Source organism: Hyperolius riggenbachi, chromosome 1 (genome assembly GCF_040937935.1).
Source record: "Hyperolius riggenbachi isolate aHypRig1 chromosome 1, aHypRig1.pri, whole genome shotgun sequence".
Classification (NCBI taxonomy): domain Eukaryota; kingdom Metazoa; phylum Chordata; class Amphibia; order Anura; family Hyperoliidae; genus Hyperolius; species Hyperolius riggenbachi.
In genome coordinates this window covers 369,783,466-369,799,947 of record NC_090646.1, presented here as the reverse complement: position 1 = coordinate 369,799,947, position 16,482 = coordinate 369,783,466, and the positions used below count along the sequence as shown (strand labels likewise).

Here is a 16,482-nt window from a genome sequence, read left to right as displayed (position 1 = left end):
GCACATAAATGTATACTGCAAACCAAAATGATTTAGACTTCCGTAATTGGAGAAACTTGGAATGTTCCATAACATGAAGAGGCTCAGAGTTGCTGCTGCTAGCATATACCATGTTAATAAATTAGGAGAAAAAAAAATTATAAGGAAAGTAAAAACAGGACATTTTTTCATTGGATGACTGAGGTGAGCATAGCTTCACTTCACACCTCGATTCTATCCAAAAAGGATACAAAGAAGACAAAGGAGAATTAATTTGTCCCTGAAAATTATCAGTCACAGCAAAAAGTCTTCCAGGTCACATATGAGATATATTTCAAATTGTGTCTTTGTTAACTCAAAAACCGAACAATTTATGACAACCAAAAGAAAATGCATGAAAAGCTTGCCTTCTCTCCTTAGGAATAACTGCAACCACCTATGATTTCACATTAGGAATAAAGGCAAAAAGAAACAGTATATAGATTACATGATAAACTCACAACCTAAGATAAATATTAAACCCTAAATAGCTGAGGGATTTGATAGCTTTCTTCTAACAAAGACCCTTCAACTATTGACCTTAACATCAAACCGTATGCAAAGAATAACATTCAGGGCATGCGAGCGTATACAATAATAAACCACAGAATATATTTTCTACATCTAATATCATGCATTACATAACACACTTTGTCCCTGGCTGATTTATATGCTACCATCACCATCATTAGGTCGCCACCATCACCATCATTAGGTCGACTGGTGTGAAACAAGTCGTGTGATGAGTACTTTTCAAACCACAATTTCATTCTTTTCTGTTGGTTTCACAATACCAACAAGTTTACATGTGACAGCATTACGAGGCCTGCAATGTTCAGATGCCTATAATTTAGACAAAATGGCAGTTGCCTCCTTCACCATTTAAAGCACTGGATTCATAGGAAGCAAACTGCACACATTAAGTTTCTCGCCAAGCATGAACAATCTGAAATGATCAGAGAAGGCTGAGTAGATGACATAGCATTCTAAATATGCACTTGTGGAAACATTTGTCAAAATGAACTAAACAGCACGGTTTCACTACTTAAAAACTGATAACAGTACAAACTGTCACCTACTTACAAACAACTCGCGTTATGTTTTTAATACGAAGTTGTCTTCATGTACAAAATGTACTGTGCTGTTTTTGTTATGACATTTTTGTTGTTGCATGTAAAAAGTGTTGCAAGTAGTTGGAAACAAATTAAAAGCACATTGAAAACAACAACAAAAAAACCCCGCTGTTTATACTACATGTCCAAATCCAGAGTTGTCCAAAAATAAATCATTTATACACGTTTCACAATGTAGAACATATGACATTTACAAGCGAATTCCACTTAAAAACTGGTTACGTTCCGGGAGATTATTTATAAGTAGGAGACCAACTGCATGCCTTGTGAATACAGAGGAATATATGTTGCATGATGCTGAGTTTAAGTCCAAGTCGAGAGCAATAACAATTATCCTACTTGCCTACACATAGGCAACTAGATGGAAAGCTGACTTCTGTGCAGACTTTACAAGCTGTCTACATGTAAAGGCTAAAATTTATCTTACATTCACTAATACCACTGCCCAGTTTTTGTTTTCATATGCTGGCCAAAAGGCTCCATATCGGGTGTGTCGTCCGTTAACTCAGAAATTATGGTGGCGTACATATGACTAAGACAAGTAATTAATGGTCTTCCTACAACTGAAGTCTTAAGGTATTTTAGCACCCACCAATTCTGAAAGACAACATAATCATTAAAGAGAACCCGAGGTGTGTTTAAAGAATGTTATCTGCATACAGAGGCTGGATCTGCCTATACAGCCCAGCCTCTGTTGCTATCCAAAACCCCACTAAGGTCCCCCTGCACTCTGCAATCCCTCATAAATCACAACTGTGCTGTGAGGCTGTGTTTACATCTGTAGTATCAGTCTCAGCTGCTCCCCCGCCTCCTGCATAGCTCCGGTCCCTGCCCCGTCCCTTCCCTTCAATCAGCAGGGAGGGAAGGGATGCAGGCGGGGACTGGAGTTCTGCAGGAGGCGGGGAGAGCAGCAGACTGACACTATAGAGATAAACACAGCCAGCTCTGACAAGCTGTTTGTCAGCAGCGTGGCTGTGATTTATGAGGGATTGCAGAGTTCAGGGGGACCTTAGGGGGTTTGGGATAGCAACAGAGGCTGGGCTATATAGGCAGATCCAGCCTCTGTATGCAGATAATATTCTTCAAACCCACCTCGGGTTCTCTTTAAAATAGCTGGTTCCATATTGAACAGTGCCCAAAGTAAGACTATAAAATATGAGAACAGTAGCTCATGATTCAAGTAGGGTGCTTGACATCTCAATTTTAATTTAAAATCAAGAAAAAGCAGGAATCATGAAGAATTGTCAAGGTCAAAAAGCTAGCTGTTATCAGCAACCACCTAGAAATTATTTAACTGGTGGTCAGGAAAACCGATGCCAAGAGTTAATCTGTACCAAAAAAACACAGCTAAGGATAACCAGAAGGCCAACAATGAATTACAGGCATAAGAAGTTGTTTCCTGCTAATAAAAGGTTATTGCCTATAGATGAAATGAAAGGCGGGGGGTGATTAGCCATTTCAGCATTTGTAGTATTACAGCTTATTGCATTTCTTAAGTATCCAGGGAATATGCCACAAGACATCATTATTCATGACTGTAGATGCAACCTGCTGCATACACATAATGACAAAATATTTTAAATTGTTTTATTTACACAAAAAGGCATGTGTGTAATTGGTCAATTTTCTTTTTTTTAAATTTGAACCAAAAAAAATATATTTTTTAAATAATTAACAATTCAACAGCTTTTTTTTTTTTTTTTTTTAATTCTTATATGCCATCACTCAAAAAGAAAAAAAGATTATTTTTTTCTTCGTAGAATTACCTGAGTACAAATTTCGGTTAACAAACAGGGATAGTTCCTAGCGTAGAAACTAATGGACCCCCAAAAGATTAGACATCTTAGACATACATGTGCTATAAATTTAGTTAAAAGATATCTCAGATTAGGTTATCTCAGAAAGCAATGCTGCACTTCAGTATATTAAAAGTCTCCCAAGATATCATCTACAATCACAAGAACACTACTTAAATAGGAAATATTGATTCTGAATTTCATTTTAATATATATATATATACGTTTATAATTTAAACACAAGGAAGGGGATGAGAGTCTGTTTAATACCACACATTGTACTTAGACCAGCTAAGACCTCAACTCACAGCTCACCTATATTACATATATATTTTCACTGCATGTTCTTGCCAATAGCAGCAACTGACATTCAGCGCCGGTAAAAGACATTCTTGAAGATAGCAATTCTATTTAGAATTTTTGTTTGCTGCATTTTGTCATGCATCAACAAAAGAGAAAATAAAGAGTGAAGATATCCTGAGATATTCGGAGTGAGGCAACAGTTTACAGACAAGGAACAAAGAAAGAAAGCAGAAGTCAGGCTGATCAACAACAGCCTTCAACAGGTAATCAGAGCAAAACCTGTTTTTACAGAAGGGACATTCTATGTCAACATTTGATATTCTAAAAGAAATGTTATGAAATTCAATGAAATACATTTCAACTTCAAATGTGTACATTCAGGGTGTGTGTTTTAGAGCCTGCTAGAATCTTGGCACAAAACACAAAATATTCAGTTACATGGTTTCCACTTTCTTGCACCTGTGGGCACACTATGGGCTTGATTCCCTAAGACAAATAGCACGCCTTATGAAAGTTAACACTCACTATTCTACTCTGATAAGGCGTGTTAACTTTGATAAGATGTGCTATTTGTCTTAGTGAATCAAGCCCTGTGTGTATAACCATACAGTTATCTGTTATAGCCAGTCTTCAGACTAGCCTCTGGATATACAAAGAGGGAATTTCTAAAACTGGAGTACAGGAAAGCATCAGCATTGCTCATCTAATACAAGTTATGGCAATAAAAGGATAGATGTGATTGGCCTCCTTTCCTCCAGGTATTCTATATCAGGTTAGGCCATTAATACAATACGCAAGTTTGTGGACTGAAAGGTAAAAATAAAAACAAAAAAGTATGACCCTAAAAGTGTCATGTTAAACATTGCTCAGATAAGAAAAAGAAAGTAAAGACCAAATAAAAAGGCGCGTTTTCACCATTATTGAAAACCTATTAAACAAAAAAAAGTTTTGCAAAATAAACATGCACTTTTGCACTGGGATCATTCCACCCAAATCCTTTGAGTCAAATGGCAAAAGAACACATGCATGGCCTGTTCTATAACCTCAGTACTCAGTCTGTGGACATGTATTTATAATATTCCCAGCCCTCCAACGGCAAGCATGTGTACAGACTACCTATCTGAACATATTCACGCATTATCATTTATTTTGTTTCTCATCTGGTTACTACTGCTAAAGGTTTTTTGACTATCTTACGTTTAGGACTCAAGAAAAAAAAAAACCTAAATTATATGAAAAAACACAAACCAAAAAACCAATCTAGAAATATAAAGGAGAAAAATTTCACCAAGCCCACAATACAATTAGCAGAAGATACATCAGAAAATAATCTAGCCTATTTGTCATTATAAGCACATAATAAGGCACATAATAAGTAAATTAAGTACACAGTAATTTCGATGTAAAGATTTCCATTAATATAGTGGTACAAAAAACCCTTGAGTTTTAAGTCTTTAACACATTACCAAAAATAATTTCTTAAAAATCTGCAAAACCAACTGATAGACCTGAATTATTTTTAAGACTGTAAACGTTGTCTTGTTTTTCTTTTCATCAGAAAACAAAAATATCAAATGATTTAATTAATTGTGAACCTTCCCATTTTGTTCCAAAATCATTGTTATACACAACAGATCTCAACTGAGAAACAATTTGTTTCACAATTCCTAAATGCATATTTTCATGTTATATAAAGTTCATAATTAAAGTCTACAGTTTATGAGAACTGCAAAAACATGAAAATACACATTATATGGAAACTGCAGTAAAAATGCTTAATCTTAATTAGGGAAACTCTAAAGTGGTTTTGTAAATGAAATAGTCCACAATCCCATAATAGGAATAATCATTCAAGATCAATAAAAATACATCTATATAAAGGAAAAGGTAACCCTAGAAGTAAACAATTCTTCATGTTATCCTTTGTACAACTATAAATAAATGTTTATGTTTTAAAACTTAAAAAAAAAAAAAATCACAAATTAATTCATAATAAAAGTAACTGTAAAGCAATTGAAACTGTCATGATTGTCAGAAAAATGTTGTGTAATAGTGATTTGGAACAAAAAAAACGAACACCAGGGATGACATTTTTTAAAAATTAATAAAAAAAACACATAATTTGAAAGCTTCACTGCTGTCAAGCAGAAGTTTTTATGCCTTGGTCATTTTTAATTAAATGTCTACATGAAGAGGATTGTTTCTCATGTTGGTTCCATATTGCAAATGAGGCCAAGTCAGTCTTGGCTTCTTCAGTCTCTGTCTGAGGTTTTTGTTTTTTGTTTTACTAAACCTGTGGTCCAGTCTGTTGATAAAAATAAAGAACAATAAAGCAGAAATCATATCATTGACTTGGAAAAAGAAACTCTCAGATGGTGACTGTCTCCCAAGTCGTGGTTGTGCAGTTGTATTAGAGCCAGGATAGCTTCTTCCACAGATCCAAGTTGGATAAGAGCCATCTTTCGATCTTTTCTATAAGAACGGATAAAAAAAAAAAAATCAATTTTTTTTAGGTTTTGATATTGTGCATCAGGCAAAAATAAGACCTAGGAGAAAGTATGGTTTTCCCAGTGCTTTTAATTCACTCTGTTTAAAGGGAACCGGAGACGAGAAGCGTACTTACCTGGGGCTTCCTTAAAGGGGAACTTCAGCCTAAACAAACATACTGTTATTAAGTTACATTAGTTATGTTAATTAGAATAGATAGGTAATATAATCTTTTACCCACCCTGTTTTAAAAGAACAGGCAAATGTTTGTGATTCATGGGGGCTGCCATCTTTTTGGTTGAAATGAGGTGACAGGGTACATGAGACACAGTTCCAACTGTCCTGTGTCCTGTTAACCCCTCCCAGCTGCACACACTAGGCTTTAAATGTCAAATTCAAAATGTAAAAAAAAAAAAAAAATTGCACCAAAACAGCAGAACGAGAACAACATCATCAGAAATCCCATCATGCTTTGCACAGCATAAGGGGAAAACTTTCTTCTGTGCAGCTAAAAATGAGGATTGGATAAGAGAAACAAAGTTCTGATGCTGTGAAACTGTTAAAGAAACACCAAGCCTTTTCAGAGCTGCTGAGTCGATTTTTAGTCTGGAGGTTCACTTTAAGGTTGGTCGTCCCTCACCATCTCCTCGGGTGGCTGCGGCGCAGAACGCTCCCAGGGACAGGAGCGCAATATATTAGCACGCCTGGCCAGCATGCGCAACTGAGCGCGACTTAGCCAAGCGTTCAGGATGAAATGCCGGGGACCGGAGCCACCCAGGGATACGGCAGGGACAATCGGCCATAAGGGGGCTTATGAAAACCCTTAGATAAGTATGGCACCTGAGACGCTTCTCGTCTCAGGTACACTTTCAGCATACATAGAGGAATAGTTAGCCAATCTCTTCCAAAGGTCATGCTACACAAGAATTTATTTGGCATTGAGTAGGGGCAGCAGTCATCATATTTCTGCTTTAGGGCTTCATTTATTTTAGATTATAGTAATTTAATCTTGCACAGTTTATTTCAGAATATCAAAGTCTTCAATGCCTGCAGTATTTAATAACAAGCAAATTCTTATGCTTGTCCCAGCTGTATCTTCCTCTTCCAAAGGTACAACATACAGAATGCAGAAGCCAATCTTATTCACAGCAACAAGGGACAAAACAAATACAAAATACTGTGCTCAAGTATTGTACTGGGGTTACTAACATATACCCTAAAGACTTACATAAAGTGTATTTTCCAGAGAATATTAAAGTCAACAAAAATCAGGACAAACTTGTGATGTAAAATGGGATTCAAACTTTGTGTCACAAATTCCTGAATAGATATCTGAACCTCCATTTAACATTAGAATGTGTAAAGAGGTGCCATCACATAATCCATGGCCAAAAACACGAAAGAGAGTCCATGGAATCATACACAAATACTGCCTGAACATCTCAATCTTCCAGGGCAGTGGTAGATATACAGGTCCAAATGTGGCGAAAAAAGTAACAGGCTCCTGCTCTGTACAGCCAATTACTTGTGCAGCAAAATGGTTCCCATTTCTAGGTAGTCCATACTCTAAGTACAGATTCCTGGCTTACAAAAAAAGAAACATTTCAGCTTTTCTCAGTTTTGAAAACTCCTAGCTGTCTGTAATCTAAAATCAAAAGCTGCTTTTCAATATAATGAAATTACAAAAAAGGATCAGGATCAGTTGCCCCTTGTGAAGATATCGGTCTCCGAGAAAGACACCAGCACTTGTGCTGATGCAAGTCCACATGTGTGAATTCGGATGCTTAGTTTAAAAAAAAAATGTAAGTTATCTCCCCCCCCCCCCCCCCCCACACACACACACACAAATTAATTAGGAAGTAGTCTAATGATTTCAATAGGCTGCAATTCCCTGTCCGAATTCATGAGTGAGATAGTGCTGCAAATCACCCCTAGTGGAGCCGAGCCCTTATAGAGCAATTGCATACTGTTTGGTTGTGGAATTTCACTTAAAAACATTCACCAAACCCTGTAAACCACCGTTGTTTTTTTATATATGTTACAGTTAGAACCCGTGGTCTGACCAGTTTGGATTGTGGACGGCCAAAATGCAAAGTGGCCCAGCTGCTACAGCCAATGTGCAAATCATATCCCCCATTTGGCAAAACTTGGCCCAATTCTAAAATACAAACAATTTGTATTTGCAGATTGACAGAAAACTATAGCATCTCATTAACCATCTCTACTTCTCTGTCGTCTCCAGATGTCTGCAAAAACCCTCACCAACCCCCACAATTTTCTCACTCGGCTGGATTAAACTCGATACTGCAGGTAGCACTGCAGGGACCCAATGCTGTACAGCGTTGTTACCTGGCAAGAGTTGAGAAAATGTGTTCTCTTGCTCTCTATAGCAGCGTACACACGCCGGACTTTAGGCAACGACGAGTCCGTCGTTGCCTCCCGCTGGGTGGGCGTGCCAGCGATAGTCCGGCGTGTGTACGCTCTGTCGTCAGACTGATACGGCTGTTTCTGAGCGATCCGCCCGGCGTAGGGTAAAGGAGGAACAACATTGCTGAGAATGATAGAGTGGCTTTCACAGCTAGATTAAGGAGGGGAACAATGGACTTAGCTGACAATTTATCGCTTAAAGGTCTGGAATATTGGATCATCACACAACCCCGAAGGACACTTGTACACACGCTAGATTCTTAGTCTAAGGCGGACATGGTGCTATCAAGTCATTTATACTGACATTACAAAGTTGCCATAAATACAATATTCAGGTGTATTTTTTAAAGCAGCACAATTCACGGGAATGTACAAAATAAATACTTAGAGAGAGGTTGCACCTCTGATGTGCTTCAAACGTAAAGAAATAAAAAAAGCATACTTACTGGAAGAATTTAAAGGCTTTCACTGAACATCCAGTGCTTGCAAATAATCTTTTAAGATCATCATCAGAGACTGATGGCCTTTCAACAGAAAGAGTAAAGAAATATAAATGCATATTCAGATTCTAAAATGATTCAATCACAAAAAAAAATAAATAAATAAATCACAAAAATAAATCACAAAACAATTTAAATAATGGGACTTCAACACATATGGTCTGTATCTCAAAGACAGTAGGTTCATATAATTTTTTGTTTTCTGGCAACTTATGCCAGGGCCACACATGTAAAGATTTCTATGCGGTCTTCTTAAAAAAAAATCCTAGGGCAAACCTCGAGTGAAAAATAAACTAACTAAGGAGAAGGAAACCTCTGGACCCTCAATACACTGAAACGTGAAAAGTAAAAAAATAGCAGAGAGATCAAGAAATGATTGATATTTGCCATGTAATTTGTTCATATTGTTAGATCCACAATTAGACTAACGTAGTCATCTTCACTACTAGCAGACAAGAAAATAACAAGCCAGCACCGACTGCCATTATCTATAACCACACCCCCTAACAATGCGATAGGCTAAAAGTTTTTTTTTTGGTTTTTTTATAGCTTTACATATGCACAATGGCAACTTTTTTTTTCTTGTTTTTGGGTAAGAAATAATTTATGGTGACAAGTATGGAAGACTTCTTACATCTCTTAGTTTTTTTAATATCCTGCCAGGACAATCTTCCCCATGTTAAAGTACAGGTAATGCTGCAAGCAGGCATATTACATGGTTAGGTCATATCCAGTGCAGAGAGCTGTGCATATGAGAAAGACAGCAGAGCTGAGACTCACTGCAGTTCTCAAGCATAAGCTTTACTTATCAAACAGAGACATGTCTCCAGTGCGCTATACACAAGAAAATGTCCCTAATAGAGGAAACAGAGCTGTTGGCATGTGAAGAGGCTCCAGGGGCTGAAACTGAGCTGTTCACCATTTCAAGTACCTTATTTTTAATAAACAATTTTTTTTTGTAGTTGTAGTTCTGTGGCAAATCATTGGAGCAACTAGGACACTTATCACAGAACATTGGAAGTTAAAATCTACTCGTAAACTTGAGGATGTCCTCAAAAGAGTGGAACTAAGCTTTCAAGCTAAAAAAAACTTGGTTAATAAAAACAGGGAACCTTCAGAACTTTTTGGTAAAAGCAAGTTTATGGCCTTCAATATACCCAGATACTAAAATATCTGAACTATTGAGACATGATCCTCTCAGAGAGAGACATTTCTAACTAATTGACTTTGCACAAAAATTACCAGTTATGATACTATTAGCTGAACTTAATTCTCAGTAACTAATAAAAGGATAAATGTTTCTTATTGTTTATGTTATATAGACATTGGGGTGTAAGATTGATTTACGTTGGGGTTTTCAAATACCATACAAGGAAGTGCTAAACTGAGAAGCTTATTTTGAAACGGATGCAGCTACAGGGAGCTCAGCAGGGTGGTTTTAATCCCCCAGTTTCCAGCAAGACCTGCTCCACTTCAACAACATATACCCTATAAGGGTATAAAGGTCAAGTACAACACATGTTTAGCATTTCACCGTTATAATGTTTATTCCTTCTGAGTGTATATCCAAATGTGTTCTTTATTGAATTATCATAATTTTGGCCAGCCCACATAATTAATCATAATGGCTGTTATTCATGTTTAATTACCAATGTAGATTATTCTGATATCTATATACTGCCTATACTGGCTGTACTACTTTGAAAAACCCCAATAAAAATTATTGAAACCTATATTTTCTTTATACGTACGGGATGTTAGACAGGTGAAGTGTTGCTGAGGGAGGGAAGATGTTTTGGAAGTTCTTTGAGCCTGGCTTCTTGAAGCGATGCAGTGGACTGTTGGTGAAGTCCTTGGTAAGGCCTTGGTCTTCATGTCCTTCACGAGGAAGCTGAACAGACTGATGCTTTGACAGGGTAATTCGCAGTACCCTTCCATGAAGTCTCTGACTATTTAGATGGCTCATAGCTAAGCAGCAAAAACGAGTAACAGAAAGAGCTGTTAGGCAAGTTTTCTAAGTGACATCAATACTTAATTTGGTCATAAAAACAGCTATAAAGTTTAAAGGGTAGCTAGGACAAACACCACAAGTTATAGTAGCTGGATGGCAGAAAATCAACTAGTTGATGACAAAGAATGTCACCTCCTAGGTCCTACTACTTGAATCACTATAATATTGCTAGTGAAATAATTACATGCAGTCAAAGACAGCAGAGTGGGAAAATCCTGTGTGTACTGTAATAGTGGAGACCTGTAGGAGGGACACCTGAACTATCACTTGAGATAAGCAAAAGACATCATAAGCAGGGCGGAATATTGATGAACTGGCTAAGGACACCCCAAAGCCAATCTCTGTGTATTACAGGACACACAACGAGGTTAACCGTAAAAAAGCCTAGAGCTACCTTACACCCTTTGCATGCTGGTACAAATAAAAAATAATCCTGCTTTACAATCTATTCTTCAAAATGATGTTCTAAGTCATTCAAAAACAGTCTTTATTTGCTACTATATTAAATTGATGAATTTCAATTGACCTTCTGATCTTATTTATTTGGTAAAATAAAAGAGTGGATTGTTGAATTCTTCTGTAAACCACAAATTAATGAAAACTAAGATTTCATGGATGACCCGAATTGCAAAGTGAGAAACTACTATTGGATTCCTCTGGGACATTAGAAATCAGATTATAGAAGCCGTATCTATGCCACACCGCTTAACACAAAATAATACATTTCTGTGTTAATGCATTGGTACAGTCGCAAAATGTAACACTAGGGAGGAGAGGGCCGGGGACAGCGAAGTGATGTCACTAGGCCGATTCCCGTAAGATTTCATGCTGAAATCGATTGGGAATCAGCCTGCGATGTATGAGCAGCTGACAGATCTCTCTACGATCACCTTTGATCAGAGAGGGATTTGTCTCTTGGTTGAATCTGCCCATCATTGCTAGATGTATGGCTAACTTTAGTGATCTGGCAGTAGCCTTGGAGGGCTTGTGCTTAGATGAGATGATCTGTCTGTCACTTACTGATGCATGGGGCCACCGTACACATACTGGATTCCTAGCGGAGAGTGCCCCGACCGACAAACATCTAGTAGATGTACAATGCTTTACATTTTGCCTATGGAGCCAGCCTATCTTTATTACCCTGTACCAAAACAAAGACTTTTCTGCACTTATAACTGCCAAGCATACTAGTATGTAGCACACTAAGTAACATCACATTGATGATATTTAAGAATATTTTTAGTACTAAACCAAATAAAAAAAAATTGAAAACACACACACTAAAGAAGACATTCTCAAGTAAAGTATTTAGTTTACAGAAATTTGAAACATTTGCATGTAAGGAGTGGCTATGAATTACACAAGCTATGCTGATGTATTGAGGAGGCAGAAGTATGCAGAGATGCAATAACATGAAAGTTGTTAAAGGAAACCAGAGACGAAGCCCCCGCATGTATTTTACCATATATATCAGTGGGAACATTTGAGAAAACACCTACCCTGCTCTCTGTTTCATTCTTCAATGCTCAGCCTGCTTCTTATCAGCACTGATAAAATCCCCGACTGAGCATTCAGTCTGACTTTGCTATAATGACTCAGCTATAATGATTCCTGAGCAGAGCTAGAAGGGGGCAGGCTTGGTCTTGAAAAAACATCAGAGAACACAGACTCCGCTATAATGATTCCTGAGCAAAGCCAGACTGAATGCTCAGTTTTATCAGGGCTGATAACAGGCAGGCTGAGCAGTGAAGAATGAAACAGAAAGCAGGGTAGGTGTTTTCTCTAATGTTCCCACTGATATATATGGTAAAATACATGAGGGTGCTTCTCTCTGGTTCACTTTAAGGTGTGTTTTTTAGGAACTTCCAGGGATTTACTCAGGTCAGATAGCCTAAAGAGATTAACAGAGGTTTTTGTATCGTGTAAATAATTTGGACCTGGACTTTTTCTGGTAGCGTACTGCAGGGCTTACTCAGTACAATGTAGTCTGCAATGTGACCTACATTGACAAACAAAGATGAGTGTGTTAGCAGGTCTCCTCATTCACATGAACATCGGAATCAAAGAGGCCCTATGGGGAAAAATTGTAAAATGTAATATAGACATGTACGTATACATGGTTTCCCTAGAGTAAATGCACTGTCTATTCCTATTTAGCTGTTACATTTGATATTACAGTCTGCGGCTCTGAATCGCTTACCTAACTCTTGCACCTGACATCTAGTAAGTGGCTAAAATAGCCATAATTAAAGGACAACTTTAGTGAGAGGCATGTGAAGGCTGACATATTTATTTCCTAATCAGCCACAAAATATACCAGCTAGCCTAGTGCTAGCTAAAGCTTTTACAGGCATGCGAGCTGTTAAATTTATACTGGGGAACTCTAGGCTGCAAAACCTGAGCAGCGTAACGCTCAGGAGGTTAAAGTGAACCTCCGGACTAAAAATCTACTCAGCAGAGCTAAAAAGGCTTGATGTTTCTTTAATAGTTTCACAGCATCAGATATTTGTTTTTCTTACCAAAGCATCATTTTTAGCTGCATTTTTAGCTACGCACCACCCATCAAAGAAAACAGCCTGGGCTTTTTTCCCTGATGCGATTTCCTATGTTGTTATTCACGTTGCCTAGCAACTGGGAGGGGTGATCAGCACACAGGACAGTTGGAACTGTGTCTCATGCTCCATGTCACCTCCTTTCAACCAAAAAGATGGCTGCCCTCATGAAATCAAACATTTGCCTGTTCTTTTAAAAAAGGGTGGGTACGAGATTATATTACCTATCTATTTTAGTTAACATAACTAATGTCACTTAATGACAGTATGTTTGTTTAGGCTGAAGTTCCTCTTTAAACAATATCAGTTGCCTGGCAACCCTGCTGGTCTATTTGTCTGCAGAAGTGTCTGAATCAGACCAGAAACGAGCATGCAGCCAATCTTGCCAGATCTGTCAATGTCAGAAACACCTGATCTGCTGCATGCTCGTTCAGGGTCTACAGCTAAAAGTATTAGAGGCAGAGGATCAGCCAGGCAACTGGTATTGCTTAAAAGGAAATAAATATGGCAGCCTACACATACCTCTCACTACAGCTGCACTTTAAGTACCTATCTATTGCTTTTTTGCAGCTCTGAAGTTAGAAGATGCTCCAGACAGAAGCAGAATATAAATGCTGGTGGAAAGCTAATAGATATTGTGCTCTGCTACAGGTCTGTTTATATGTGTCCACGATTATAAGAGGCATGCAAGGGTTCACAAGCACTGACACATCCATCCTGAATCAAACTAAATGAAAACACCAATGAAACACACGCACTCCTAAATCTATCACTGGTCACAGATGGTCAGTATTGTGTTTAGTCAATTATAACTGGCCTCCTAGTATACACTGCCTCCAGATTATTAAACAGACACCTCAGCTAGTAACCAACACAACACAAAAACATCTGTTGCTTCTGCTTAGGCTCCCTGCACCCGATTTTTAATCGTTTTTTACATCCGATTCCGATTTTTAATCTTTATTGCATGCTGCATTTTATCCATTTTTCTGTTGAATGTATTCAGGGAAAATCGGAATTGAAAATCGGAATCGGAAACGGAATTGGAAAACAGATTTGCAGTGTGCAGGGAGCCTTAGGCCTCTTGCACACTGCAAGCGATTCAGATTCAGATTCCGCTTTTTAATCAGTTTTTACATCCGATTCAGTTTCTGATTTGCAGTTTGCTCCCTGCACACTGCAAATCGGAAACTGAATCGGATGTAAAAACTTATTAAAAAAGCAGAATCGGAATCACTTGCAGTGTGCAAGAGGCTTTAAAGAGGAACTCCAGTGAAAATAATGTAATAAAAAAAGGGCTTCATTTTTACAATAATTATGCATAAATGATTTAGTCAGTGTTTGCCCATTGTAAAATATTTTAAACCCCTGATTTACATTCTGACATTTATCACATGGTGACATTTTTACTGTTGGCAGGTGATGTAGCTGCTGCTTGCTGTTTTGGCAGTTGGAAACAGCTGTAAACAGCTATTTCCCACAATGCAACAAGGTTCACAGACAGGAAACTGCCAAGAGTACGTACTCAAAATTTCTTTGTGGGAGGGGTTTCACCACAATAGCCATACATCGCCCCCTGATGGTCTGTTTGTGAAAAGGAATAGATTTCTCATGTAAAAGCTGGTATCAGCTACTGATTGGGATAAAGTTCAATTCTTGGTCGGAGTTTCTTTTTAACAAGAGCTTGACATATTAAGACAGCTTATGTGGAAGGACTTGTTCATTTGCCAGCCACCTATGCATGCAAAATATGGACTATATCCCTGTTAGAGGGAGGCAGCTGCTGGCTGATTGTGTCTGCATGGGTGTTTGCATGAAAGTTCAGTAGGTGGATACTTGACTGCAGCGACGAATTGAGTCTTCATGACCGCCGCCATCCCTGTAAGCAAGAGAATCCAAAATAGTGGTTAACTGGTGGCCCCTAGTGATTTTAATATGTATCTTTCTGCGCAGAAAAATAGCTTTTAAATGTTTTGTACTGTGTTGGCTCTCTATCACAGAATTATGGAGCTCATATGTGCAATAAAGTACTTTTGGCTTTTGTATCACTTAAAGTGACTCTGTAACAAAATTTTGAGCCTTATTTCTTCTGTCCTATAAGTTCCTATTACTGTTCTAATGTGGTCTGTCTTACTGCAGCCTTTCCTACTTGCACTGTCTCTGTAATAAATCTTATCTCCTTTCCTCTCTCCTGTCTGTCGGGCTGAGGCTGGAATGTGTGGAATGTGCAGCACTGCTTGTCATTGGCAGAAGCTTTACACACCCCCTCCAAGCTCTGCATGAGTCACACAGGGAGCTGTTCTCAGCGTATCATACTCTGGTTAGAAGCCATGTCATTTGTTTGTAAGCACTGCCTAAAACTGTTAATTACAAACCAGGATTGCAGCAGGGAGTGGCAGAAACAGCACAGAGGGGCCCAGGAGAACATAAGGAAGATAATGGTATGCTTTTTATTGTAAGGATTTTAGAGTACAGATTCTCTTTAAAGAGGAAGTGTGTAGACCTGATTTTTTCTAGTTCTTTGAATATTGCCATGATACGGTTGCACTGAAGTTAGTGATCAAAGAAGTATTTTATCATTAACCACTGGGGGACCACCTCACGCCGATGGGCGTGGCCACAGCCCCAGGTCCGCCTAATGCCGATTGGTGTCAAGCTCTGGGGCTGCATTTTGGAGGAGATCGCGCGCATCTCCTGCTCGGCGGGCAGAGCTCCACCACGCTTTCAGTCTCCGAGCGGCGACTGCCGTGCGGGAGACTGTTAACCACCGTCTTTTCACTAAGTACAGCGCTGCGATCAGCAGCAGCGCTGTACTGGGGACAAGAGAGCGATCGGCTCCCATAGGCAGAAGCCTATGACAGTCGATCGCCAGGATTGGCCGGCTGGGGGGGAGGGAGGGTTTATTTAATAGTTAAAAAAAAATAAAAAAAATTATATATATATAAAAAAAAAAAATCGATCAGACCCCATCAACAGAGAGCTCTGTTGGTGGGGAGAAAGGGGGGGAGGGTGTTGGGGAATCACTTGTGTGCTGTGTTGTGCGGCCCTGCAGTTTGGCCTTAAAGCTGCAGTGGCCAATTAGCAGAAAAAAAAGGCATGGTCTTTAGGGGGGTTTACCACTGCGGTCTTCAAGTGGTTAAACAGCACTCGATTTTTGCCTGACCAATTAGTTGTTCACAAATTCTTGATCAGTAACCAGCACAGCCTGGCACACATTTCTCTTTATCTGGCATTCTGGCAAACTTCAAGAAGGAG

The 16,482-nt window shown here is 38.6% G+C and overlaps 1 protein-coding gene across 6 annotated transcripts in view; it reads right to left on the bottom strand.

Annotated features, from left to right (window-relative positions):
* Nucleotides 1-5,371: 5,371 nt before the first annotated feature.
* Nucleotides 5,372-16,482, bottom strand: part of PTBP3 (polypyrimidine tract binding protein 3) — a 250,368-nt gene continuing 239,257 nt past the window's right edge. For all 6 annotated transcript variants that reach the window (XM_068234303.1, XM_068234301.1, XM_068234300.1 and 3 more), the window contains 3 exons: nt 10,416-10,632; nt 8,611-8,688; nt 5,372-5,722 (listed from right to left, as the gene is read on the bottom strand). In XM_068234303.1, coding sequence (XP_068090404.1) covers nt 5,590-5,722; nt 8,611-8,688; nt 10,416-10,632 — 428 coding nt within the window. In that variant the 3' untranslated portion in view covers nt 5,372-5,589. The remainder of the gene's footprint in view (nt 5,723-8,610; nt 8,689-10,415; nt 10,633-16,482) is intronic.